Source organism: Apteryx mantelli, chromosome 4 (genome assembly GCF_036417845.1).
Source record: "Apteryx mantelli isolate bAptMan1 chromosome 4, bAptMan1.hap1, whole genome shotgun sequence".
In the NCBI taxonomy this organism is placed as follows: Eukaryota; Metazoa; Chordata; class Aves; order Apterygiformes; family Apterygidae; genus Apteryx; species Apteryx mantelli.
Window position 1 is genome coordinate 47,680,727 of NC_089981.1, and position 27,587 is coordinate 47,708,313.

General features: G+C 46.3%; 1 protein-coding gene across 9 annotated transcripts in view; it reads left to right on the forward strand.

Annotated features, from left to right (window-relative positions):
- Positions 1-11,083: 11,083 nt before the first annotated feature.
- MGA (MAX dimerization protein MGA) overlaps positions 11,084-27,587 on the forward strand; it is a 66,459-nt gene continuing 49,955 nt past the window's right edge. For 7 of the 9 annotated variants that reach the window (XM_067296469.1, XM_067296462.1, XM_067296465.1 and 4 more), the window contains exons 1-2: positions 18,436-18,568; positions 21,882-23,026. In XM_067296469.1, coding sequence (XP_067152570.1) covers positions 21,963-23,026 — 1,064 coding nt within the window. In that variant the 5' untranslated portion in view covers positions 18,436-18,568; positions 21,882-21,962. Of the gene's footprint in view, positions 11,131-18,435; positions 18,569-21,627; positions 21,642-21,881; positions 23,027-27,587 lie in introns of those variants that run through there. The other 2 variants (XM_067296463.1, XM_067296464.1) reach the window with 2 other exon arrangements.

Consider the following 27,587-nt stretch of genomic DNA (forward strand, 5'->3'; position numbering starts at 1 on the left):
GGCTGATTTCATTGTTATTTTAAGGTTCCATTGCCCAGTGATGTCCCTTGGATCTGGTTCAAATGATGATTTAATCCTTTTGCATGCCAGCCTGGTCAGACCAGGTACAAATGAGGCTGGGCCATGGGAGAAGCAACACCAAAAGAAGAGCTAGTGAGAAAAGAGGGAGGATGGAAAGAAATTTTAAAATGGGTGCAGAAGGAATGAGCTGCAAAGACAGCAAATGAGGGTTTCATAAAGCAGAAACGGTGTTTTATATATGGAGTATCAAAACAGAGAAAACATTGCCCTAGCTTGGACTAGGTAGGGTTCTGCGGCAGCCCAGGCGCACTGCCTGTTTCCGCAGGGCCAGCCTCTGTCCCACACCCACTGGTAAGCCTGACCACACGCCTCCTCCACCCACACCTCCCTAATGATGGGGCACCATCTCCTCAGGCTCAAGCCCCTCAGGATAGCTGCTAGCTCACCTGCAAGGCAGCGTGACCCCAAGGCGCCTAGCGAGGGCATGGCACATCCTCACAGTGTGGCCGGCCCGCATCACGTACAGGTGGTCAACATGTGAGGAGAGGGGCTCCAGCCGGCTCCAGCGCCAGAGACAGGGGGATGCTCCAGCCACATGTTTCAAACCTGTGCAGTGCGGGGAGCAGAGTGCTCTGCACTGATTGTTCAGGAGTTGCCTGCAGTGCATGGACATTCCCCAAAGCTAATGCACAACTACTCCCGTACCTATCGCCATCTTGCTTCACCTGTGTTTGGATGGAAATCTTGCAGCCTTTACTCAGTTAAAAGACTGCCTTAAGTCAAATGCAACTAATTTGGAGTAAAAGTTTGAGTTCAGTTGAGTAGAGAAAGGAACAATATTTGCACATACATGTTTTCCTGATTTACATTCCATTTATTCCATCACTGTTCATTTTTCTCTATTGCTCAGACAGCTGCCAGCTTTTGCAAATTCACATATTTTTTACCAGGAGTTTCTCTTGAGGCTATTCTGTGATACTTACCAGGGACCCACATAAGAAGTCCTAATTTAATACTGATTTGTTATTTAATATCCATTATGTTGGAGTTAAAATAGTTGTTCTTTGAACCCTTGGAACTAAGGAAGCCTGGTCTTTTGTGGATTTGCATCCCGCTGTTGATTGCAAGTCCCAGATGAAGCTTTTCTCTAGTTGAGTTACTTTTAAGAGCTTTTCCTTCTGTGGATTCCCTGGTGTCCAGTAAGAAGTGAGCAAATTTTCACTTCTCACATTCTCACTCATGTTCTACCTGTGGTGAAGGCAGTTACGTGGCATTAATAGGGTCTTTCACTCAGAGCCTATTTTTAGAAAACTTGTAGAAACTTAATTATCCTTCAGGCTTCTATCAAATTTGACTGAAATTAGCCAATGCATTCAAAAGTTATTAGGGACAACATGTGCAGACTGAGATCAGAAAGCCTCATTACCATAGGAAACTGGGCTAAAAATCAGTTACTTAGTCCAAGAACAGAAAAGACTGACCGACATGATTTTTGATTGCATTCGCTCTTTCATATAAAAGGAACTTGGCATCAGTATGAATCAGACCTCAGCGACTGTGCTAAGGTCAAGTGACAAAACAAAGATGATACAGCCCTGGCTTACTCATTTCTCCATGGCTCCTCAAGCTTGAGGCATACCAAGCCATTTCACTTCGAAGTCCAAGTAGGCTGCGGAAATGTAAAATCTTTTGGTCATGTTCACAATGACACTGAAATTGGGAGCTGGGTATTTCAGCAGTGCTGTTGCAGTTCCCACTGCGCCTGGCTTTTCAGGCGGATGGACGCGCTCTGATGAGCTTCCAGCCATAGCGGCTAGCAGACAGGCTCCAGCCATGGCCTGGAAAGCAGTTCACCAGCTTTTGTTTCCTCCGGCTTCTGTTCGCTAGCTTAAAACAGTATTAAAAGAAATGTTTGACCTCAGGAAATGGATTACACTTGTTAATTTAAGCTTTGATGAGTTCAGTAGGGATTTAATGAGACTGGAACAGTTTCCAGAAAAGCCTTTATAGGAACTGAATCTTGCCAGCCTGCTGTGTGAGGGAACAGGAATCTGTGACAAGGAAAGAGGGTTTGGAAATATATTTCCAGTTGGAAATATAATATATTGCACTACATGCTGATGAACACAGAAAGCTGGCAAAAACTGGAAGTTGAGAGAAACTGTGGGACATTTGAGGGAACAGTGTTCTGTACACTGCAACATGACAATTAGTGCAGCAAATTCAGAAGGTCGCTGCTTTCTTAGCTAATGTATAAGACACCGATCCTGATTGCTACCCTGTCATTAACCAAACTGCGTGGGAGACTGCTGCTGGCTTTTTACTTCTGCTCAGCCAATGAATGCCTGTGCAACAGCCGCTCTTGCTCGTGGGATGCTGCTATTACCTAGAGCTGAGAGCACTTTGGTCACTTGCTGCTGGCTCTCAATGTTTCTACTTGTTCATTTGCTTTAAAAGAAGCTAAAAATAACAAGGGCCCAATTGCTAGATGATGTAAATCAGCATGGCTCCACTAATGTCAAGTGAGGTTCAGGCCTAATAAATACATTTTCCAGTATTATTCCTCCTCTTGCACAAAGATTTACAAAGAGAAGCAGGAGCAGCGATATTTTGCAGATGTGTGGCTGGGCCTATGAGAAGAGACTGAGCTTTAACAGCTTCTCAGTGCTCACAAACCTTCTACCTGTACCAGTCTCTGAGGCAAAGCAGGATGCAGGCCTGGAGATCATGCAGGGACCCAGACTGAGCTCTGGGACGGAGCATCTTCCCGCCTCTCTGTTGCACGCCATTGCACAGCACAGCTTGGACACGGGTCCTAAGCCGTGGACAAAACCTGGTACTAAACAAATTGTGTCATATCCAGGGCTTTGAGCTGCATTTACTTAGCAAACAGCAGAGGCAGTTTAAGATGTAACCATCTCCCAAGTATTTGTTCCCTCCCTGCCACTTGCATTTGGGTTCCTGGCAGCCAGGACTGGCGATGCCCAGGCTGACCAAGGTAGGCTTGAGCAAAGCAGCAGGGAAGCGGATGAGGCACGGGCCCATGTTTCTAGCAGCATTGCTGTGGGGGTGGAAAACTCCGGTGGAGCAAGCAGCTGGTAACTTTGCACATGCCTTCCCCCCAGTCGGATTCACTCAAGCTCATCTGCCAACACTCGCAATTACGCCAATGCAATTCCATTGAAGCTGCTACACTGGGTTACACCTGAGGCAAAGATTTGGCCCATTACTTGAAATATTTTCCATATTTTCCAGCTATTGATGAAATCCCTTTGGGTCACCTCTTAAAATCCCCAGGGCTGTTGCCCTGCCTGTGGGCCAACTTTTTGTGCAGGCATGATCAGGCAAAATCCCAAATGAGAAGAGCTGAACCTGTTTATATCAGAGAATTACATGGTTTGTTATTTCTTCTTTTACTTTCTTAATATACTCAGGGAAATATTCCCTGGCTGCCTTGTAAAGCAGTTTTATAAAGCCGCAGTTAGGGGGCTGCAATACTGTAATTGAAGACAACAGCTGGCCCACAGGGACTTTATTTGGGATTTACGCTCTTGAAAATCATTGTATCATTGGAACACAACTTACACTAGAGGCCAGCTGCACAAAGTGCTGATTTTCCTGTTGCTCTTACTGGTGTAAATCAGTGAGCACGCTATGGAGATCATTCGAGATTGGTTCCCTGGCATGAAATAAAACACTACTGAGAGAAGAATTCAGCCTGTAATCTGGAAATTCACCCTGTCTGCCTTCATACCGTGTTTGGACCTCTCTAGTGTGAGGATGATTTGCTGGGACAGAGTCAGATTTTCCTTCTCACACTCGTTCACCTGCTGAAGCATTGTTTAGCACTAGCGAGCCCTGATGCTGATAGCGCAGCAGGGTCAATGAGTAGCAGCTCTGTGGAAGTCAATGGGATGATGCCATTGCAAAACTGGCAAGAGTTCAAAATCATGCTTTACGGCTTGCCTGTTTCTAGACCAATTTTTATTGGCATCAGAAATCTGTGACTGTAGAAAATCTGCACTTGCCTCTGTTCCAAGAAGGCTCTAAACTTTCATTAGAAAAATTAATAGATTTTTTTTCTCAGTAAACAGCCCACAAATGGTCTGGGCAATAGAGTGTCACTGGCAGTAAACTTTGCAAATAAAGAAAAAGATGTTCGTAGCTCAACATGGGTAAAGTCCTAAAGAAGACAAGACTTTCTCTAGTCTTCCCATGCATTAGCAGGGCGAGGTGTAATCTTGTTTCTCCCATACCTGTCTTTTCTGGGACCTGCTAATGCAGCTGGAAGCAATGCATTGCCCTGCCTTCTGCAAATGTTGCAGAAGGGCAGGACCTACCTTGTCCTCGGTGCAGGTGCACCCGCAGATAAGGTTTGCCGACAGCTTTCTTCCTACTTGAGCTTCTGGTTACAGAGAGGATGTTGGAAACAGCAGCTGAACTTGCTGTGCAAACTTTTGTGCTGTGACCCCTCTGTGAGTATGCAAAAAAGCCCTAGGCTGGTGTGAAGTTGCCAGAGTTTCACTTTGAGGATGTTTGGGATCAAATTCTGGTTTTGTAACCCAGGCCTAGCTGTGGAGGGCCAGGTCAGGGAATGGGGTCTGAGGGTGCAGACAAGAGCTGGGAAAGCTTGGAGGGGACAGTGAGGGGTGACGGGTGCATCCGGGACGTCTTCTCCTCTGCAGCATAACATTTGTGTCTCTTATAAATGGCGCTCTCCTCTCATGTAACAGAAATTGGAGAAGCTCTAGAGACTAGGCTGAAAGCAGACTTTGCCCTGGTTTTCAAAATCCTTCGCATTTCATTATTTACATCCCTCAGAAATGCACCTATAAATACAGTTGAATGCAGGCCTTTCAGAAGTCTGAAGGCATTCACTTAATGATCCGCAGATGCATAGGTGAAATCCCTCACAGCTTGCCAGCGGGTTGTTTTCCCCCTGCGGATTTCCCCTTCCTGGCCGTTTGTCCATGAAAGCCCATTTTGCATTCCGCGTGTAATCTAAACACCTCCGCTCAGCCGTGCTTTCCTTTATTTCACTGCCACAGCTCTGCCGCTTCAGCGCTGACGCGCGGAGAGCTGCGGATCCTGCCCTCCGGGGCCAGGCCAGCGCCAACGGCAGTCCCTGGCTGGGCTCCCGCGGGCTTCGGTGGGCTTTTGCTTGGCCCCACGAGTGTTTCCGTCCAGCAGGAAGCGCCGCGCGCCCAGCCGGAGCCTGCGATTTGGCGACCGGTTGCAGACCTCTCCCGCGGTGCCCCGGTGGGTCTGGGGCAGTTTCCCGCGGGCCGGCCCAATGCAGCAGCCTTGCTGGCCGCACTGCTCTGCTCTGCTTAACACACTTGTTTGAAAACAGTGAATAGTAATCCCGCTTCTGTTTCTAAAGATATATTTTTAACACGATTCAGTTGTCAGTAAGGAATAATAGATTGCAGAGAGAGAAAATTCTAGTCTCTGACTCCACATGGTTTGAAAGTAGGGAGATGCTCTTGGCCACGCTTTTGCTTCTGCTTAGTTATACCTCTCGACTTCTGCAAAACTATGGGAAGTAGCTCAAATTAGAATTTGGCCCCAAACTAGTCATTTTGCTTTGCATTCAGATTTGGTGTGTAAAAACCAAAGAGGTTTCTAGATGTGCAGTTGGTGGGTTCCTCTGTAAGGCCAACAGTGAAACAGGCTCGGAAGGGAAGCAGAAATGCCTTCTGCAAGTGCCAGCTTTCAGGCTGTGCAGTGTTGGTTGGTTATTTGCTTCCTCGGTTGTTTAAGCAGTTTTGTGATGTGGTTATGTTGTTTATCGGTAGCATCTCTGGAGAGGTTGTTTCATGTATTACTTTGGTTTTTTGATGGTTGCGTTGTCTATGCCATATCATAATTTCTCTGGATGCATTTCAATGAAATACATAACATGCTGAATAACACTAGCTTTAAGTGGACACCCTAGAGAACATCTGTATTAGTTTCCTAGGGCAGCAGATTGCTTCAGGTAATAAAATTGCCCATCCTGCTGCTTCGTTTTGCCAGCGCCAGGCTCTTGAAGCCATGCCAGGTGCTGCTGGGGAGAGAGGCAAAGAGGGTGAGAGCAGGCGGCTGCTGCTGCTGCCTAAAGCCCCACATGGTTTAGGGCTCCAAAACCTGTTTTACATGAGGATATTGCGGCATGAAAACTACTGGCTTCCCACATCCGAGAAATCACCAGCAATTCCTACGTAAAAGGAAATAATTCTAGGAACCGACCAGCAGCTTTGGCACTTGCGGGAAGGGCAGCCAGGAACACTTAAGCAAGGTACCTCGGAACAGGCAGCTCCGTTGGCACGGATGCTTGCAGGTGCTTGCGAGGCGTTTCGCAGCCAGCACTTTCTGTGGCATCTCCAGGGCAGCTCCTTGCTCGTTCGGGTGCAAAGCAAACCGCAGCGCAGGGGCCCGCGGCAGCTGCTCCCCGTGCTGGCCGCCGAGGACGGGACGCCCATCGCCGCCGGCATCCAAGGCCCCCCGCGCCAGAGCGGGGCAGGAGCAGGGAGGCGAGGGGGGCCGCCAGCCGCTTGGCTTGCCCCCGCAGCGGGGATCCTCCCAAAACCAGCACTGCCGAGCCAGCCCGCAGCTCCTCCCCGACAGCCACATTTCCTTAACAGTATATTTTAGGAAAGGTTTATTTCCCCTCCTCCCCCACCCTCCCACCGCCTCCGCTGCCGCTGCTCCAATTTATTAGAAGGTCTCAGATTTATTCCGTTGCGATAAGGCTCTGCCCTCCGGGAATTGTGCCTGCGAGCAAACATAATCCCTTTTTTTTGCGGTGCTGCACCACTGGGGGAAGGTTTAACCCCTCGCTCGCAGGCACCCACTGCACTAACGCCGCAGCAGCACCAGACCGTGTTCCCAACCCCGCGTCACCATTCAGGCAGGACACGGTGTCCTCGGTCCCTTCAAAACGGAGGAGCAGAGATACGGGGCTCGGCAAGGCTCAGTGTAGCGGGGGGCTACCAACCTCCAGCGGCTGAAGCAGCCGGGGAAGCGGCACCCACAGGAGAGCGGTGCTGGGGCCTGCAGATAAAGAAGCCCCTACTGGGGATGCAACATCAGCACTAGGAAGCAAGTAAATGCCAGCTTAACAATTGTCCCCCATGTGCGTAATGCTGATTTCATTAAATATTCACACATTATTCTCTTCACATGAGCCTGACTCACGCAGTGCCCAGGAAGTTGCATCCTTAATTCTGACATTTTGTAGCCTTTGAATGTTTGACTTAAGAATTTAAGTAACATACTTCAAGCGTAGGGGTGGTGGTTGTTAAATGCAATTATTGTTGTTGAAATGTAATTATTTTTACCTTATGACTAATTATAAATGGATGTTATTAATGGAAGAACAAAATTTGTTTATCGGGGTTTGAATTCTGCAGTCGCTGGGCATAAACACACCAGGTAATGAGTCTGGCAATAAAAGGCCAGCCTTAGGCATAGACCAGATTTAGCACCACCCTTTCTCATTGTATCATGCTTCCTTCCTCCCACTAGTTCAGCCCACTCAAAACCTGTATAATTTCTTCTTATAAAAGGATGTGCCTGTTTCTGCTCAGTTTTCTGAAGCATATGCCTTTATTTCCTAAATATGTTCCTCCGTGGGAGCTCTCTCAGCAGGTTTGCAGGCCCATCTCATTGCACCTGCCGGGAGGGGCCAGAAGGGGAGAGCTGGAGAAGCTGGGGTTCGATTTAGAGCAAAGGGACAGCACATGGCGGAGGAACAAATGGGTCTGCGACCGGGGAGGGGGGGAGGAAAGCGAGCGGAGAGCAGGGGGATAATGAGCGGGGGCCTCTGGATGAGTTAGCGATGGGAAAAAGCAGCATGTTCCCCAGGCAAACAAGTCCATGGAAGAAGAGGTACTGCTCTTTCCCCAGTATCCCCTTTTACAGTTTTTCTTCAGGACAGAAAGGAGTGGGAGAGGAGGAACATTCTTAATCTCACTTACTCAGCTCCCTGATGCCCTGGCTAACTCTGCTGTCCCAGTGCTTGGCTTTCAAAAAAGTCTGACTAGCCAACGAACAGAAGATAGTTTGTAGGCGATAAGAAGTGGGGGAATGAGCAGCAATTTGTCTGCAAAACCTCACCACATAATCTGGTCACCTTTAAACTGCATACATGTTTTCAAAATGAAGATTTCCAAATCTGAATTGCATAGGAAATTTTTCAGCAGAGCAGTCCTAAGAGTTGGCTTCCTCTGATGAAGGACACTTTCTGTGCTTGGAGACCAAAACAACACTCACCTTTTTTTTCAGCCATACTGCATTCTTGGCTCATTTCTATGATATTCACAAACACCATAAGATTTCCTTCAAAACTGCTACATTCAAAACATCTTTTTTTCTCCGAGAATTAAATATCAATGACCTCCTTCCCCTGCCTGTATTGTCTTTTGCTTGTCCATAATCCCAGCATTTTTGGTTGCCTTTGTTTTTCTTCTTTGGTCTTTTTTGGATTTGCAACATCATTAAATTTAACGTCAAATTATAAATTTAATTTGCTTGCCATTTCCTTCATTTTTCCTGTTAACCAAAATGCATCTTACATCTGGGAATTGAGCATCACATCCATTATAGTAGCAATAGTTTCAAAGAAACAGTTGAAACTTAGTGGTTCCTTGACCTGCTCATGAACTCCAAAAATACAGGACCTAAAACCACCAGCACTTTCTAATCTAGCCTAAAATGCCTAATCTAACCCAAATGACTCCAGACTTTGATTACAAAATTGCAAAGACTCAACAAAGGTTTAGCTGATACTTTAATACATTTGCAAACTGTTTAAAAGGATTCCTCAAAAAGTATTTATATAATAAGACAGAGAAGATACTTTCAAGCATCTCAGTGATCTAGGAACCAACCCCTCCATTCCACTGAAATTCAAATATAAACTAATATAACTAAAAAGGAAATTGAAAGGCCAGATTTTGTAAAAGTATAAATGTATGCCTAATCAGATGCTTCCCTTTTTACATTTCTGTTTGGTCTCTTAAGTCTTGGCACAAATTATTAGCAATATTAGGATACCCAAGGAATGGTGATTCCTATGGTGCCCAGGGGCTTTCAAAGCCTTGGCCTTCATCACAGAAATTTTAGTTCAGGGCACAGATGTTTCTGCAGAACACATTACAGTGCTGTTTATCATCACCTTTTGTTTACAGTTTTAATTAGTTTTTGTTCCATGTGACCTGCTTATAAGCAAGTCAATCTGATTTTGCAAGATTTTGCAAGATGTTTAACTTTTTTCACTAACATATAGTTACCATACTTTTTGTTTTCTTTTTTTTTGTTTACAATTGTCATCAAGTTCATCCAGTATTATCTATTTTTATGCATCTATCCTGCTTATAGCTCATGGTTTTTTAACTGCTAAATGTTTACAATTTTTTTTCTTTAACATTTGTTCCACTATTTTACTATGGACTGAATGTAGATTTCCTAGGTGGTAACTTCCAGAATCACATTTTTTTAACCTACAAAACATACGGGTGTTATATTTAGAGGTATCATTGAACACATCCCACATTGAATATTGTACAGCCTTTATTTGTTTAACTCTTTCAGTTTATGAATAAGTACGGGTAGCTTTTGTGTCAACTCATTAAGAAATACAAGTACAGTTCTGCAGATACTCAACAAACAAGCTTAACTGCAGTAGTCGTGTTGAAATAATGAGGTTTTGTGTGAGTAACACTGAAAAGGTACATGAGTGTTTAATTATGTGCAATTGTATTTCACTTTGGGTATTGGCTTTTGTTAGCTTGACGTATGGCTGTTAATCCATCTCCGAGAAGCTAGCTTAAATCGTCATCCAAACCTTCTACCTCGGTGCAAATGAGCCCATTTGTCTGTTCTTTGCAAGTACTACAGAAAGTAAGGAAAAACGCAGGGCTGCCTATGTAAAATGTTACACCCGGACGTTCATTTAGTTATGGCAGTGTCGCATGCACACGTTTTACATACTTGGAACCGATTTATCACAACAAAATCAGTGCGGCACGGATGAATGACTTTGGGGAAGATGTTGAACCATCCTTAGAGGACCTCTTGAAACGTGCCTCCCCCAGTTTAGTCCCTTAAAAGAAGCCTTAGGGTGACTGCCACACGGTGCAGCGCCAGGGCCATGAGGCCCGGGAAGCAGGGCCCGCCGCCTCGGCAGCTGGCCCCGCAGAAGCCAGAAGCAGAACAAACGCACGAGGCACGCTGGGGTCGGCTGCGCCGCCGCTGCGGAGGCGCCCTTCATCCAGACGCTTTGGGGCGCCGCTAGGCGTGACAGCGCGGCTGGTCGCTGCCGCTCTGGCGGGACGGTGCTCGGCGCCGCGCCCCCGCCCCGCTCCCCCCGGGCAGCGCAGCGTAGCGCAGCGCACGGCCGCGGCACCGGGCGGCAGGTCCCCGCCGCCCCAGCGCGCCTCGGGCGAGCCGCGATTGGGGCCGGCGGCGCCTCGGCGGCGGGGGAGGAACGGGGGAGGGAGCGGCGCCCCGGGAGCGGCGCCCCCGCGGAGGCCGCGCGGGCCGCAGCCCCCGCGCGCGGCCGGGCCCCGGCGGCAGCGGGGCCGGGCCAGGCCGGGCCGGCGGGGCGGGGTGGGGCGGAGCGGGGCGGGTGCCGCCGCTCGCCGCCGCCGCGCCGCTGTGCCCCGCAGGGCCGGCGCCCGGCAGCCAACGGCGATCGCGCGCCCGTGCGGCCCACGCGCGAGCAGCGTGTTTCCCTCGCGCAAGGGCAGGGGAGGGGCAGGAAGGGCGTGGCCAGGCGGCGGGAGCGGAAGTACGTCGGCGGGCGGCCCCAGCCAATCGGGAGGGCGCCGCTGGCGGGCGTCGCGAGGCAGCTTTGCCCTGGCCGCCGCCGCCTGCGCCCCCGCGAGCTAAGCGCCGCCCGCCGCCGGTACCCGCCGCGCGGGGACGGGGACGGTGCCGCCGCGGGGCGAGCGAGAGGACGGGGGGGGGGGAACCGGGGGCGGCCACGTGATGGGCTGCTGCAGCCAATGAAGACGGCAGGAGGTTGCGCGTGGCAGGCGAAGGCCTCAGGAGCTGCGAGCGGGGCGCGTGGGCTGGGGTGTTGCTCGGCGCCGCGCGCCGCGTGGAGCCGGCGGCGAGAGACAGGTAGGAACGGGCCGCCGCCGCGGGGCGCTGCCTGCCGCTCCCCCCCCCCCCCCGGACAATTTTGAAGTTTTATTCGAGGAGGTGGCGTGAGGTGTGCGCGTCACGTGAGCGCGGCGGCCCAATCACACGTGCGCGCTCCCTCCCCTGCGGCCAAGAGGGCCGCGTTTGAGGCGAGGGGGCCGCAGGCTCCCTGGGCGGCGGCGGCCGCGCTGGGGCGCAGGCGCCCCTCGCTCCCCTTCCGGTCCCCTCCCCCGCCGCTACCTCCGGGGCCGCGGGAGCGCGCGGGCGGGCGGGCAGCTTGTGTGTGTGTGTGGGGGGGCAAGTGCTGGCGGTCACGTGACGTGGGGGGGTTAAAGGGGCCGAGCAGCCTCGCGGCTCCGCATCCGGGCTCTGCAGCGCGGAGGGGTGGGGTGCGGCGCGGCCCCGAGCGGCTCCCGCGCCCCGGAGCCATCGCGCTGGGGCACCGTCCCCCGGCGGAGGCGTGGCCGGCGCGAGCCGTGAGACGGGGTTGGGCTCCCCGCGCCTCGCCCTGCCGGCGGCTCCGCGGCGGCGGGAGAGCCTTGCCGCGGGGGCGGTGCGGGGGAAGGAGGAGCAGGACGGGGGCCTGCCCCGGTGCCCGGGGACGAGCCCGCCCCTCTGGCGGCTCGGCGCCGCCGGGGGCGGGGGGGGAGCGGGCGGCCGCGGGGCCCCGCGCCCTCCCTCGCCGTCCCTCAGCCGCGCGCCCTGGGGGCGGGGCCCCCCGAGGCGGCGCGTAACGGCTCGAGCGAGGCCGCCCGCCCGCGGCGGCGCGCGTGCGCCTCGGCACGTCGCGTGGGGCCGCCGGGCGGCCGTTGGTGTCCGCGGCGGCAGCGCCCCCGTCCCGCCCCCGGCGCCGCTCCCCCGCCGGCCCTTGTTTACGCGGCGTCTGGTGCCGTGGCTCAGCGCGCCGCCCGTTATTCTGGTACTTTCCTGCCTTCCCCTGGTTGCGATTGAACGCTGCGGAGCCGAGGACGGGCTAACGCGGCTCCGGAGCCGCCTTCCTGCGGCGGGTTTGCGCGTCCAAGGGTGCGGAGCCTGCCGGGGAGGGTCGCGGCTGGTCCCCGCAGGGCGCCCCGCGGAGGGCTGCCTCATAAATAAACAACAGCGCTTCCTCTGAGTGACGGTGCGGTGCCAGAACTGGGTTCTTTAGTTCTCGGTGGGTTTGGGTGACAAGGCAGTGGATGGGAAGTTTGACAGCAAACTAAAAAATGGCCAAGTAAGACCAGATAGCAGTTGGAGGGATAAGGATTAGCAGGTATTTTTTCAGCCTGCTAAGAAGAGTGGTTTCCAGCAATGTGGCTTGAGGTTTTTGCCTAGTTTCTTAAGACATCAAAGCTTATGCAGTCATGCTATCTTACTGCTCATGCAGAACTTCTGAACTCGTGGGTTATCTTTAACCACACTGGACAGAATAGGCCAAAGCTCTGAAGATTTGAAGTTGCTACAGACTTTGAAAACTGAAGATTGCATAAAGAAGAGGCAGGCCGTGAATTAACTATACAAAATGGCAATACCGATTCAAGGTGATCTATCCTGCGCAGCCACTCATTCCAATGCTGCAGCATCCTTCCAGTGCCTGCAAGCACAGTTGCTTGTGGGTCTGTAGTGAGAATCAGAATGAGGAATTGTTTCTGCTAGAAAATGTTGATATGGGTGATGGGGTTTTTTTGTACCTATGTATGGGAAAATACCACAGTTTTTAGTTCCAGCTGAGATGGGCAGAGTTCATTCACAATATATTCCATGTGGCGGCAGCTGGCCATTAGTCAGCTGTACTGTTTCTGTTCAGTGTTGGTGCGCATGCTATAGTGCCAGTCAGGGGAGGCAAACATACGCTGGAGGGAAACCAGTGTTAGTCCACTTACGCATAAACTTACTTGATCACCTGCCAGAAAACTGTTGTCAATTTGCTGCTTTATAGATGACAGAATGACTCAAAAATTCAGCCATGATATGCAAATAGAAAACTTAGCTGTGATAACAGCAGAGCTTACTTGATGTCTTGTTCTTCCATAATTAGCGGTGATATTATTTATTCTTTTTTACTGGGTGACTGAAGAACCATGGATCTAATGAATGATGGTGGAGTTGCTCTTCTCTTTCCACGGTAAGATGGAGTACTCCTTTCATTGTGGGATTTTGCCTGGTTTTAGTACCTATGATAAATCGTTGATACATGTCTTTCTGAACTGGATAAGGAAGAACAGCATAAAAATGATATGAGTGAGAAGGCCTATCATGAGAGGAAAGTAGCCAGAAGAAAGCCTTAAAAACATGAAGCCCAAAACAGAAAGGCAGTAAGGGACATGAACAATACAGAAAACAGAAAATGAATATGGAAGCCAGATAAAATATATCTACAATAAAAGTGTTTGTGTTCACTGTGACAGTCACTATCTCCAGGAAAAGCCAATTTGGGAAATGGCAAGACTGTCACCTGATTACAGTTAAGCAAATACTTGTGATGATGGAATGATGTGCTGTTTTGCTAACTCTTGCAGTACAATGCATTTTGCTAGTATGGTGTGGTCTGCCTGACCACAGGGTAAGTCAGTAATGAAGATGGATATAAAATCTGGAACCCATCACCACTGGTCTGGTGCTTTAACTGGTGTTACTCTCCTTTTTACCACAGTCTAAAAGCCCCCTCTCCCCCCCAAGTGATTCATACTTTATGTAAATGGATTGTGTATTTCCATTCTGCAATCTTCAGTGTTTGGAAAGATCTCTGTATTTCCCAAAAGTTTAGGTAACACCTGGGGGATGGAGAATGACTGCATATTGCACACTGTACATTGAAGAATCAATGCTATTAAACAAATAACTTAATTGGGGGACTGAAATTTTTGGCTCATGTAGGAAAGTATTAGCATCGGAGAGCTGAAGCAGGTGTTCCTCTTTCTGCCTGCTCCCCCCACCAAGCGTTTGTCCTGTTCCTGCAATCGAAACAACTGTTCTTGGAGGGGTGTGGCTGACAGTTTATGAAGCAGTTCCTGAAATGCCACCTTTTCATCCTAGAATATTCAGGGCTTTAAGCATTAAGAACTGAATTTGTGTTTAGTATAAATTAGTGCTCTGGGCTGAAAACTGATGGCTTAGAAACTGTCGTACTTGCTGTGGGGATAGTAAGTTCTGTGTGGGGCTGGAGTGGACAGCTGAATGTCAGTCAGCTGCTGTTCTGAATGACCTACAAGTTATATATTTTGGCACGTCTGCCTCAGCAAGAAAAGCTGATTCTGGAAAAACAGATTCCTTACTCTAATTTTTCTGCAACAGTTAGTTTCTTCAATAAAATGGTCCTATATGTCAAATGCTTTGGCTAGATTCTACTATCACTTGCACCTTAATCTTGACATCAGACTATACTTAATCAGTATAACCAAAGGAAGAACTTGCGCTACTTTTATACTGTAGATGTTGTAAACTTTTTTTTTTAGTAGATTTAGACTGGGATTCTGTTTCCTAAGCATAGGGGTTCAGTGACATTTTAGATGCCGTAGGTATTTGAGACATCTGTGAACAGCAGACAGATTTGACTCTGGGAGGCCAATGCTCTTGAAGTAGCAGCTGGAGACCAGTTGGACAACTAGTGGTGTAGAAAATGGAACGATATGCCTTTGTTCAGACAATCCAGCCCAGTTTCAGAATTAGCAGACTTTCTTGTGGTATGCTACTGTATTAATGATTCTCCAAAGTGGCTAAAGAAAGTACTTTTTTTAAAAATTTTTATGTTAACTCTTTTTCTAGTTTTCACGCTACATTTTTGACTGTATTTGTTATTTTTAGCTAGTGAGTTTGTGAACTGAAAGTCTCCTTTTTAGTCCAGTAATGCTACAGTAGTAATGCCTCTCAAAGTATACCATCGGACAGAAATGTCCTGTCGTAGCTCTACTTTGTAGGAGAGATCTTTATTCAAACCAAAAAGGGGATTGCTAATTAAAAATACAATCCCCGCCTCTTTCCTGTTCTCCACAGGTTTTCAACTATGTCTGCAAGGTATGTTGCTCTCCCACATACAGATTTTCAGTAGAGCCTGGGCCGTGTGACCCTCCAGCTGATGATCTGTTACTGACTCTTTCTTTGAGATAAGTTAGAAATACTGATTTTTGAAGGATGCAGCTTTTTGCTACAACTCTAACTAGCAACTTTGTGGACTGTTGGTTGACTCTTAAATTGCAGGCTGTAAGTTACTTGTACTGCCTAGGCTTAGAATTTGCACTTTTTGCTTGCAGGTATTACTGAAGAAAGGAATTATGATTTCCTGGATACCATTGGGAAATATAATTTGTAAAGATTGTAGGTCATACTTTCAGGGAATATGCACAGAATATGTCTGAAAGAAGCATTTAGGGGGAAGAGGAAGTACTTCTAGGTAGTGAACTTCAGAGTTTCAAATACAACCATCACTTCATTAGTTACTCTAAGGTAACTCCACTGATCATGGAGGGTGATATTCAGTTAGTGTGAAAGAGTTCATATCTATGCTGCCAAATGGTGTCTAGCGCAAACAAGGCTGTTAAACTGATATTTGTACAGATTAAAATTGAATGTAGCTCTTTATGTAATGTGTGGGTTTTTTTTTTTTTTTTTAATTGGCTATGAACTGCTCAGAACTGGGTTATTTAAACTGGTGGTGATTCATAGAACTATAGAAAAACATCGGTTGGGAGGAATCTGTGAGTAATCATCAGACTTCTTCCTCAAAGCAGGACTGACTTCAAAGTTAAATGAGACAGCTCTGGCTTCTACTGGTGAAGCTGTTCTGTTGATAAACTAGAGGTTCCACTTCTGTGCAGGCAGTTTTCTACCTGACTTAGATGAAATGGAGGCACAATCCCTGGCAGTGTCTACTCTCTGGTGTTACTTCTCCATCAGCATTGGAATATGTGGCTCATGGGCCACAACCATGGCACTTTCTGTCATTTGGTTTTACTCAGCTGCTCTTGGTGGTACTAATAGCCCCCTTCTGGAAAAAATAAAAATAAAAATTGGCATCCAGAAGTAAGAAACCTGAAAATTAGAACTGTATTTTTGAAGAAAATAGGACAACACACAATGTACAAAGGAAGGAGCAAACTTTAGAGATGATTGTGGACAAAAGAATGGGTTTCAGATATACTTACAGGATTCCTAACCTAGTTAAACTAAAATATTTACAAGTTGAATTAAAATAAAGACTTTTAATTTATAACTAAACTGGAATGCTTTCTTGGTTCCTTTCTTCCCCTTACTTCCCATTTGCTATATGAAAGCACTTGGCTGTTATCCACTGCTTACTAGATAAGAGCTTTTTCTTGTACTAAGGTACTTTAGAAACTTGAGAGAATGGTCATGTGAAGCTATTTCAAAGAATATTGAATGTGACCCATAATCAAAGAATAACATCTCTTTGATATTCATGTTTCCTTCCCTCTAACTCTTCCTAACTTCTGTCCCCACTCCCAGATCTGATGTTACACATTTGTTATGCCTCTCCCCCCCGCCTCCAAACAATATCAAATATATGAGGCTAAAGCCTCCCTCTCATCTCTGTAAACTGCTAAAAGTGCCAAAATCGCAATCTTGCATGTTTTTTCATACTTGGAGAATTTTATATTTAAGCAGCTTCTCTGTTCAGTTAATGGGTTTAATCTTCAGTTTTTCCAGCTTGAGTCCATTTTTCTAGTTAAAGGGGAAAATATTCCATGATTTTCTGCTACAGACATATCTATGTCCGTATGTTTTTCAACAATGTACTTATGTTACTGTTTTGATGCATGTTTTTCAAGAGTCTGAAAAATGTATTTTCTTTAATTAGGTGCTTTTGGGATGATCTCCCATAGCATAAGTTTCTGTTGCCAGTAAACCTTAAAAGGAAGGAGTTCAGGACTGTAATGCTGCTGGTGTTGCCAATTTTCTGCTTTGTAACAGCAGAGACACAACTGTGTTAGTTAAACAGAGGAGCAGCCTTAGTGAAGTTACAGTTTATAGTAGAGTGTAATCAGTACAAAATTCTAGTCTGCTGGTGACTCTGGAGCTTGGTGTTCATTTTGATGCCTTGACTTTTTGGCACCACTGTGTGAACATCTGTCCTTTGACAGTGGATGTAGTATTGTAAAATAAATAACCCTAACAGTAAAGGGGGTAATTAAATTGGTGTTTACCTGCAACTATATTGCATTTTGATGTGAATTTCATTAGTATTCACAGTTCTGTTTCACTGGGCCTATTCTCAGAAGTACCTGATTTAAAAAATGTAATAGTAATTCCTTTAACATGTGTAAAGGACTGCCAGTGTAGGGATGGCTTGGAACAGCATTGGGTTAGATGCTGAGTACAGGAAAACTTTAAGACTTAGACTGTGTTAAAGAACAAAACTTGGCTTATCTAGTTTGTCTGACATCACATGGCATGATGGTCTTCAGCACTCGGGTAACTTAGGGCATGGTTTGAAAAGTTTATATTAGTTGTCGGAAGGTTGTGTGGCACTAGCTAAGCTACGGTGTTGTAGGGTTGGATTCTGGCTCGTGCAGAGGAAGGGAGACCGAGGCTGCTCCCTGCAGGGAGCGTGCTGTAGCCATGTTGCGGTTGCACATCTCGGGCTTTTCTCTGGTCCAAGTCACTTGGACATGTGAGTGTGTCGTCTTGGAAAAGAAAAACTGTGTTTTCTGAAAAAACAAGCAAATACAGCCGCAGCCTCTGCCGCGCGGAGGGCAGCGCAAATGCTGTTCCTGGGTCTTGGGCCCGCCCGGGGGGGGAGGGTCCGTTAACGCCTCCTGGGGGCCGTTGCGCGCAGGCTGCGGGGGAGCCCGGGGCTTCCTGGGGCTGCAGGAGGGCCGCGCCGCGCCGAGGAGCGGGGCGCGCCGGGGCCGCCCAGCGCGGGCGGGCGCTCGGTGCGCAGCGCGGCCAAGGAGCGCTTCCTGCCGGCGCCGCGGCACAGCCGTCGTGTGCCAGCGCGGGCGGCGTCCCTGCCGCCGGCGGGCCCCGGGCCAGACCGTGACGGGCGGTGCGGCCGGGCCTCCCCCGCCGGGGGGAGCAGCGCGGGCGGGCGCCTCGCCCGGTCCCGCTGGGCGGCAGCGGTAGGGGGCGGAGCCGCGGCGCCGCTGCGCGGAGCCCCGCGGGGCTTCGAAGGCAGTGGCGGCGGCAGCCGCGGGCCCTTGGCGCTGCCGTGGTGCGCGCAGCGCCGCGCCCGCGCGCGTTCGAGAAGCTTCGCGCGCGGCCGGCGCGGAGCGGGGCCGGGCGGCCGGGCCCGGCGCTCGGCGCGGGCACGTGACGGGCAGGCGGGAGGGAGGGAGGGGGGCGCCATCTCGTAGCGCGCCTGCGCGTGTTGCGGCGCGGTGACGTCAGCGCGGGTGCGCACGCACGTTGTCCCCAGCTGGCGGACACACGGTTCGCGTGAAGAGAAAGGAAGTGGGAGGCCCCCGCCTCGCCTCGCCGCACGGTAACTACGGGGAGCGGGGGCGGCCGGGGCCGCCGCCTCCCCGTCTCGGCCGCGGTGCGCGTAACTTCCGCCTGCCTCCCCCGCGCCTCCTGCCGCCGCCCCAACTGCGAAAATTAACACCAGGCGCAGCCACGAGGCGACGGGCCCCGGGCCCGGCAGCGCGTGCGCGCGGGCCGCTGCCCGGTGGCGGCGCGAGGCGCCGCTTCGGGGCCGCCGCGCCGCGCGGGGGCGGGGCCGCCTCGGGAGCGCCGCGCCCGGCCCGCGCCCGCGGGCGCCCACGTGCCCCGGCCGCTTCGCTCCGCCTCCGGCGGGGACCGCGGCGGCGGTTCCGGCCGCCGCCGCTCCCGGAAAGGCGCGTGCGGCTCCGGCGGCGGCCGCCTGCCCGACCCCGGGGCTTCCGGCCGGAGCTGTCCGGGGGCGGGGAGGCGGTGGAAGCGACAAGTGCCGGGCTCGGCTCGCGGCCGCGGAGCCGCCCGCCCCGCGCGGGGAGGCGCCGCGGGCTGCGGGCGCCGCGGGGGTGGCGCGCCCGGGTGGCCCCGCCGGGGCGGACTGCGGCGCCGCCGCTGGCTTAAACGGCAGTGCCGCGCGCGGCGCCCGCTGCCATTGGGCGCGGCGCGGCGCTCCCGTCGGCACCGCGGCGGCGGCTCCGCGGCCCCGCTTTGGCGCGTCTCGGGTTTTGTCGCACGGACGCTGAGATTTCTGCACCGGCTCGCAGCGCTGGTGACGTTTGTCCTGCTGCAACGGAAACCCGCGTATGATGCCACACCTGCACACGCTGCACGCGTAAACTATAGTCTTGTCGGCAGAAGACTCTCTTGCAAGCAGGTCTTTCACATCTGGCTATTTTCCTGCCTTTTTCGCACCTCCTAGTGTGACTTCAAACATTTTTGCTCCATTTGTTGTTTAGTTAGATGTCAGCTTTCAAATTTAAGGTCATAGCCTGTATATGGACAGATAGGTGAAATATTGTTTGGAGTTGATGAGAACTTCTTCAAATGCACGTACTTGCCTTGAAATACTGGAGGAGAGACTCTATGCTATAATAAAATAGGTTATCATATATGACCAAGTGTAATAATATGTGAAATTTTTCCTGTAACAGGCCATATTAGCGCTGAAATAATGTGGCTTTTGGTTTTATATGCCGTAGTTGCACATAGTCACTTTGTAATGACAGTCGCCTTAGACTTGCTTGGTACTGTGAGCATTGCTTTGGTACAAGTAACTAAAATAGTTCAGTGTAAGAACTTTCAGCATTGGAAAACAGACTGACTTGGCAGCTCTTCATACACATGTAACTTTTGCTGAATGCAGGATTGTTGATTTCTTCTGAATTTTTCTGGCGTTTGTAAGTTCTGCCTGAAATAGTTTAAAGTTGCAGGCTTTCTGCATGTCTTACACTATCAAGATGATTTCAAATCAACAGTTCATTTCCTTAATAATCATATAGAATTTTTTTGTATATTGTACAGCATTAATGTGAACTTTTATGACTGTACGTTTTATATATAAACATGCTGTATGTATATATAGAGATGATAAGTTGGTGGAAAATCACATGAGACTTACTTGGAATGTGATTTCCTTCTCTCCATTCCACAGTTCTGTGATTTTAATAAAGCTTTGTATTTCTATTGTGTTTTTATAGATAAACATTAAAAAGCTTTTTTGGGATACCTTTCTGTTTTACACTGCTTTGTACAGGACTTCACATACACTCTTTTGAAAAAGCAGGGCAACATTCTTAAAATAGAAAATGTACAGCTAGTTTTGAACAGCTAATTCATTTTGTGTTCCATACTCCTTGAAGGTTGGATATGTGGGAAAAAAAATTTTTTTTCCTCATTAAAATAAAACTGAAAACTGTATCTTCTGACTTTGCAGGTCTCAAAACCTATAGAGATTGCCTTTTTTCCTGATTTAATTTGTACACAGTGTTCTAAAATGCAAGATTTAAAGTGTAGAACTAGGTCTTTCATATTTGCTAGGTTTCAAGAACATTTACCATGGAGTATAAATTCTTCATCTCCTGAGCTTTGAGGTCATTTCCCACATACATATGGGAGCTAGTTTACATAGAGAAGAGTTTCCTCCTACAGTAATTCAGTTCTAACAAAACAAATATCACTAATTGAATACCTAATTCACTTAAAACTTGTGAATATGAGTTAATTAGAATATGATTGCTTTTACGCAACTGACTGCTGGTGATTCTTTTAACTGTTGTCCCATGTTCCTGCTTCCTTTCAGCTATATCCTTACATAATATTTACTGAATCATTTTTTGTCATTTCTGCATTTCATATGTAATAAGGTAAAGTAAAAATGTGGGAATGTGGGAATGGCATTCTTGTCAGCTACTTAAGAGCGCTTACATCAAACTTTTACATTGAGAAATACACACACTGTTCAAGAATGAAGTTGCTTATGATCTTCTGTTAGAATGTTGACATAATAGTTACCTGTGGGGTAGATGCACAATATTGGAATTGTGTATATGCAGACAAAGGTAATTTTTTTTCTAGTTCCCTAAACAGTGATAAGGCTAATGATAACAGTACAAATGTTTTCTGATTTCACATACATTATTTCCATAATTTAGAGATAGAGGTAGTTAAAGTTGTCTGGTGCTTTCCATTCAACCATTTAATCTTAGCTGCTTGGTTTTTTGGGGGATTGGTTTATTTTTTCCCAAGACTTACCCATTTGAATGATTTTTTTTTCTCTTCCATTCTTTTACAAAGTCAGCCCAAGGCAGAGACAAAGATCTTGAAGTTATGTGGGGGAATTCCAAGAAATCCCAACCACAAAAGCTTAGTCTTTCTCAGCAAAGAAATTTAGAGGAAAAGGTTTTAATTATCTTTTTGCTCCCTTTCCCCTTTCATTTTCAGAAATTCTAGGTCTCTGGGACCTATTTCTTTTTGGCAGGAGCAAATGACTTCTGTTTTTGTGTCGGAGTCGTGCCATTTGCTCTTTCGAAAACTTGCACATTTTGCCAAATGCTGATGTTTCCTGAGTAAGTGACCTGAAAAGTTGAGACAGTATCAGAACAAGGAGCACTCCGATGTATCAAGTAAGGCAGGAAAATATGGTTTAAAGGTGTCATAGCCCATGTGTCTGTAAGATCTGAATTATACATGCACAGGCAACCTTGATTTGCTATCTCCTAATTGTGCTTCATTTTTATAGTACCGATTATCTTTTAGATTTTTTTAATGTGGGAAAAATACTAAAAGGCTTTCTCTTGAGACCTAATTACTTTTCTAGAGAGACTGTATTTGAATAATCTTAACTTGGTTTTTCTTTTTTTCAGAATGGTGAACACAAGTAGAAGATTATCAGAAGAACTGTGTAAAATTTTCCTTTGATTTGAGAGCTTATAAGAGTTCTCATCATGGAGAAACAGCAGATTGTTTTGGGTAGCCGGGATGGGGGGACTGTGTCAGGTGCAGCACCTGCTTTTTTTGTCATCTTGAAACAACAGCAGGGAAATGGTAAAGCTGACCAAGGAATCCTAGTAGCAAACCGTGATGCTTGTGCTCTTGCCAGTAGTGTCTCAACTCCAGTAAAATCCAAAGTCAAGACCTGCCTCCCTGCTGACTGTGTCTCAGGGAGCATCACTGTTACCCTAGATAACAACAGTATGTGGAATGAATTCTACCATCGCAACACAGAGATGATTCTGACGAAGCAGGGGAGACGCATGTTCCCATACTGCCGATACTGGATTACAGGTCTGGATGCCAGTCAGAAGTACATCCTAGTCATGGACATATCCCCCGTGGACAATCACCGATACAAATGGAATGGCCGTTGGTGGGAGCCCAGCGGGAAGGCAGAACCTCATGTTCTAGGGCGAGTGTTTATTCATCCAGAATCACCTTCCACTGGCCAGTACTGGATGCACCAGCCAGTATCCTTCTACAAACTCAAACTTACCAACAATACACTGGACCAGGAGGGTCATATAATCTTGCATTCTATGCACCGCTATCTGCCCCGACTTCACTTGGTGCCTGCAGACAAAGCCACAGAAGTCATTCAGCTCAATGGCCCCGATGTCCATACTTTCACCTTTCCACAGACAGAGTTTTTTGCAGTTACAGCCTACCAGAACATCCAGATTACCCAGCTGAAAATAGATTACAACCCTTTTGCTAAAGGATTCAGAGATGATGGGTTGAACAGTCGACCTCAGCGTGATGTGAAACAAAACAGTAACTTAGAACTGGAAGGGGGTAGTGTTTCCAGCTCTCCTAGCCATCGTGGTCGCCCAGCTGAAGTTGATGCATTGGATTTGCATCAGAGAAGTTTAGATCCTTCATTCATTGTTCAGAACCCATCAGATATTGATTTGGAAAAAGAATCCTTTAATGCAGAAAGGGACTTCCTAGGTTTCCTGGACACTGACCTGTCTTCGGGTGATATGCCAAAGCTAAAACAAGAAGTCTCTGAAAGGTGAGATAACATTCTTCTTTCAGCACAAAGATTGGTTCAGTGGGTATTTGGTAAAACATCAAATAATGGGGTGCTCAGTAGGCAATTTTATAGCTAAAGTTTGCTTGGCCTGAAATGACAGAACACATAATACTATTAAAAGCTTCTCTTCATGTAAACAGTTATCTGTCAATCTGGACTTTTTTAATGCTTCCAAGGAGTGTGTTAGATATTGTAATTTTTCCTGTGTTGCTTTGACTCCATTTGTAAAGAATTGTTGAGGGATTTCTGTTAAACCTAATAGTATTTTAGAAGACTACATTTAATTATTAGTAGTTTTTAAATAGAACATGTTTTGGTTATCAGAACATTGCCTTTCTTTTTAGGGTTGCTTACCACTGCAATATGCTGTTTCTATTTCTTTCATTTTCTGTAGCGGGTGGGTAAAGATGCGGGGCATGTATGAGTGTTGGGTTGGGTACGCATACAGAGTACTGCAGGGCAATTGGAACTGACAGCATGTTGCTGTTTGGCCCATAATGGGTTGTGTGATTTCTTCTGTTCCCCAGATAAGTGTGAGGTAGCCGGTCTGTCCGTAATCGGTTGCCTCATATTTGCTGTGAGGTAAGAGACTGTGCACCCGGGAAAGTACTGCAGAATAGTTGTTGCACTGTTAATTTTGGACCCAACTTTACTCTGTGGCAATCTTATGCTCGTATGCTTATCCAGTCTTGACTTTTTGAAACATCCTATTCATTTCACACAAGTAGTAGTAAAGCAGTTTAGTATATATTGAGAGCATTGAATCTCTTGGTTTCTGCTAGTACCAATGAATGTTTGTGTTGGTCAAGTTTGGCCAGACCTATTATTTTACTGCACATTCATATAGTTTCTGAAATCTAAGCAACAGAACAGAGCAGATTTATTGCATAGTTAATCTGTATCAAGAGATATTAGAAATATTTTGAAATAGTTTGAAAAAATAAGGTTTCTCTCCTGCCATGTTTCTTCATGTCTGTTTGGGAATACTAAGATGTAATCTGCCAAAGATTCAGTAAAAAAAGCAGCCTTATGTAGATCAGTGCAGCAAGAAGTGATTTAACTGCAGGTAACTAATTCACCAATGTGACTAGGATCACGCTGAATGATGCTAACGGTGTAGTTAGAGGTCAGTTCTTAAAAAATGTTGCACTTCTGACGTAATTGTATCGTCTGTTTCAAAGACTGTGCTTACATTCACTGTGTTTTAGGCAGGATAGGTTGCTTGTTTTTTTTTCTCCTTGCAGAAAACATCTCCTGGCCTATTCTTTTCCTTGTTCTTTAAGACTTCCTTGAGTTTAGTTATAATAATTCTCAAGAATACTAGAATTGTTTTGGGATCTAGAATGTCCTCAACTTTCTTTTGCAGTATTTCCCAGCATCAATGTGTTAGAAAGAAGAATGTCTTCTAAACTTCTGATATTCTCCAAAAATTTTTTGTAAGGCTCTTCAAGGCTAAAAGTAAATGAATTTTAGAGAGGATGGGATTTTTTTTAATTCTAAAGAATACAGCATGGAGAAGAGTTTGGTTAACTCTGAATATTGCCAATAAAACTCTGAAAATAATAATTACTGAAAGATTCTACTGAAAAAAACCCTTTTTTCTTAAAAGTGATTTTTTTTTTTTCCCCCACCCTTCCTTGGGGTCAGCTACACTTGAAACAGTTTTAATTCTGCAATAGAGTGGATATTAAAAATAAAAAGTTAATTGGCTTTCAGTCTTTAGCTGGCTATATTTTGCCAAGGCTTTGAATGCATATTTTTCTTGGCTGTGATAATGCTCTATGTAATCTTAGGCAGCATTACTCTATTTTGATCTGAACTGCCCAAGAATAAAACAAATCTTTAGGTAATCTTAAGTCCCTAACCCTTGTAAAGTTTTGATAATGGTGTTGTCATTCATTTTGTTTGCCAAAAGAGAACCATTGAGACAAATTATTTGAAGAACTTTTCAAACTGAACAGCTTTTTTTTTTTTTTCTCCCAGTTTCCTCCTTTCACGAAGGGCAAAAAACATGGTGCTGAAAGTGCAGATATTTTCAGCTGTTTTGGAATGAGTTACTCACTTTAAAAAAAAGTCTTTTTAAGGACTCAAGGGCCTTCTTTAAGAACAGATTATATAAATTGGCAGACTTCATTTCTTCTCATCCGCAGCATAATAGCTGTCTTCCTTTGTTTCTCCTCCAGTACAATTTACCTCAGAAATGTGCTAAAAACTGTACAGAAAGGGAAAAACTGTGAAGGTTTTTTTTGTTTTCTGGGCTAGGAAACATCTATCATCTAATGAACTGCATGTTACCGCAGTCCTAGAATTACCTTCAGCCTTGTCCAGCTTTTTGTTTTATGTTATTGTAATTATGTGTAAAAGTCAAATTTTGTACTTGGAAGCAGAAGACTTGATTTCATCCAAGAAATGTCAGAACTCTCTCTCTTTTTATGTGCTGGAGTTCTTCAGAACGTTAGTTCTCCCTTTCCCTTCAGATCTCTTTGCTATGTTTTCACACCATGCAGTTGAGATCCATTCATACATATGGCAACCTTTAAAGGACAGTGTTGGGCAAGCTGCATTTGTCAAAACAGAGATTAAGCATATTATTGAAAACCAGGCAATTCTTTGTCATAGGCAGGATCTCACTAATAGTTGAAGGCACTGTCTTGCTTTTATGCAGGGTAGTGATTTCTGCCGAGTTTAGATTTTTGTAAGAGTCAGAAGTTGGGAGCTGCTGGCTCTCAGATGATGCTCTCAACAGGTTTTGGCTCTGGAGTTTCTAGTGCAGCAATGTGTGATATTTCCCACTAATGCTGCATGTGGCAGATCTCTGATGTAGAGGGTTGCCTTTCTGAGAATGGGACATTGTAAGAGGTTGCTTATACCAGTGAATAATTTTACTCTTACTTTGAGTTATTAATGCACTTTGGAAACAGAGTATTACTTCATACAAGGTTGTAGGATTTCTTTTTGTGTGTGTGTGTGTGTGTGTGTGTGTGTGACCTAGTTATCTATTCAATTGAATCAAGTGTTCAAGTGTTTTCTAAGGAAAATACATTTTTATTTTGAATTGTGGACACTTCTAAATGAATGTATTTTCATAGAACCATTCAGTTGTTGGCATGGAGGGAACCCCAAACAAAATTTACTGACCCTTAAGCCTACAGGCTGCTGTACCATCTTTTCCTTCTAGAATCTTTTGAATTTCTTAACTCAAAAATACATATGCAGTGGTGTTTTTTTTTTTAATGCTTCCCTTGTGTTATTTTTCTAGCTTAGTTGTTTTGCGTTCAGTCTGACAGTTTACTTTCTTCCCTCCTTGCCTTCTTTTTGGAAGAGCTCTATACTTACCATCCTCGAATCTTCAACCACAGAGATTGATAGGTTGTTTCTTAAAGAAACCAGCTGCGTATTCAATAGGTAGTGTATTTTAAAATGATCTACCTAGAAAAAATTGTGCATCTCAGTGCTTTCAGTATGTGATAATTATTTGTAGTCTTAAGAAGCAACTGACCAGTTTTTAATTTGGCAAAATGCAAGAAAACTCTTTATATGTTTTTATTATATTATTGTGAGAAACCAAATAATACATTACTTGGGGTGTAAGGAGATTTGTGTAAATATGAACATTGTCCCATCAGGTAAAGAAAGAACTATTTCACAAGACATTCTCTCACCATTTTAGGTGATCTCAAATTAAGCAGAGGATTTTGAGAGGATTCATTTTCCTCTGGTGTAAAGGAAGATGTGTTTCTGTGACTACTTATGTTGCAAATAATTAGTGCGCTTCATAAAATCAGGCCAAATGAAATTACTTAAATGTTAAAAAGAAACTTTTTTTAAATGAAAAATTATCTGGTCTGAATTTAAAACCTACAAAAATGCTACTCAGCGTTTTGTGCAGATACGATCCTCATGCATACACGTACATGCATGATACCTCACTCTTGTCACCGTCTGACCTATGGTTACAATATGTGGAGTAAAATGACATTGGTGTCTAGGAATTTCATTTGCACAGCAGAACTCCTTTGTTTTGGGTGCTGTACAGATCCCTGATAGAAAGGTATTGCTTAGCTTGAGTAGTAAATCTTGCAACAAATAAAGCAAAATGGCTAGAGAAATCTAGGCTTCTAGATTCATCCAGTTGGAAACAACAGAACTCAGATGAGAAATGTATTCCCAGCCAGCAAGCTCATTAGGATTTTTTTGTCTCTTTATTTTAAAGTATTTTAAGGTAGAGGAGCAGATGAATCATACCTTCTTAAAAGCATTCACTTTAGTTCTAGATCTGATATACTGAATGAACCTCTAGGTTTAATGTAACAGGATTTTGAGTTTTGCCTAGAACCTCTAATTGGATCAGCTTAGACCTGCTCTTACAGCAAGCTCCCTGAAGAAGAAAGATAGTTTTTTTAATCTTACATTTGACTTTTTTAATTAAATGAAGACTAGAAATTTTTTTTATAGAAAACTCAGTGATCAGAAAAGATAACAGATGTTTAAAAAACTGGACCTCTACACAACTCTCCCGCTGCCAACTGTTTTCCTTGCA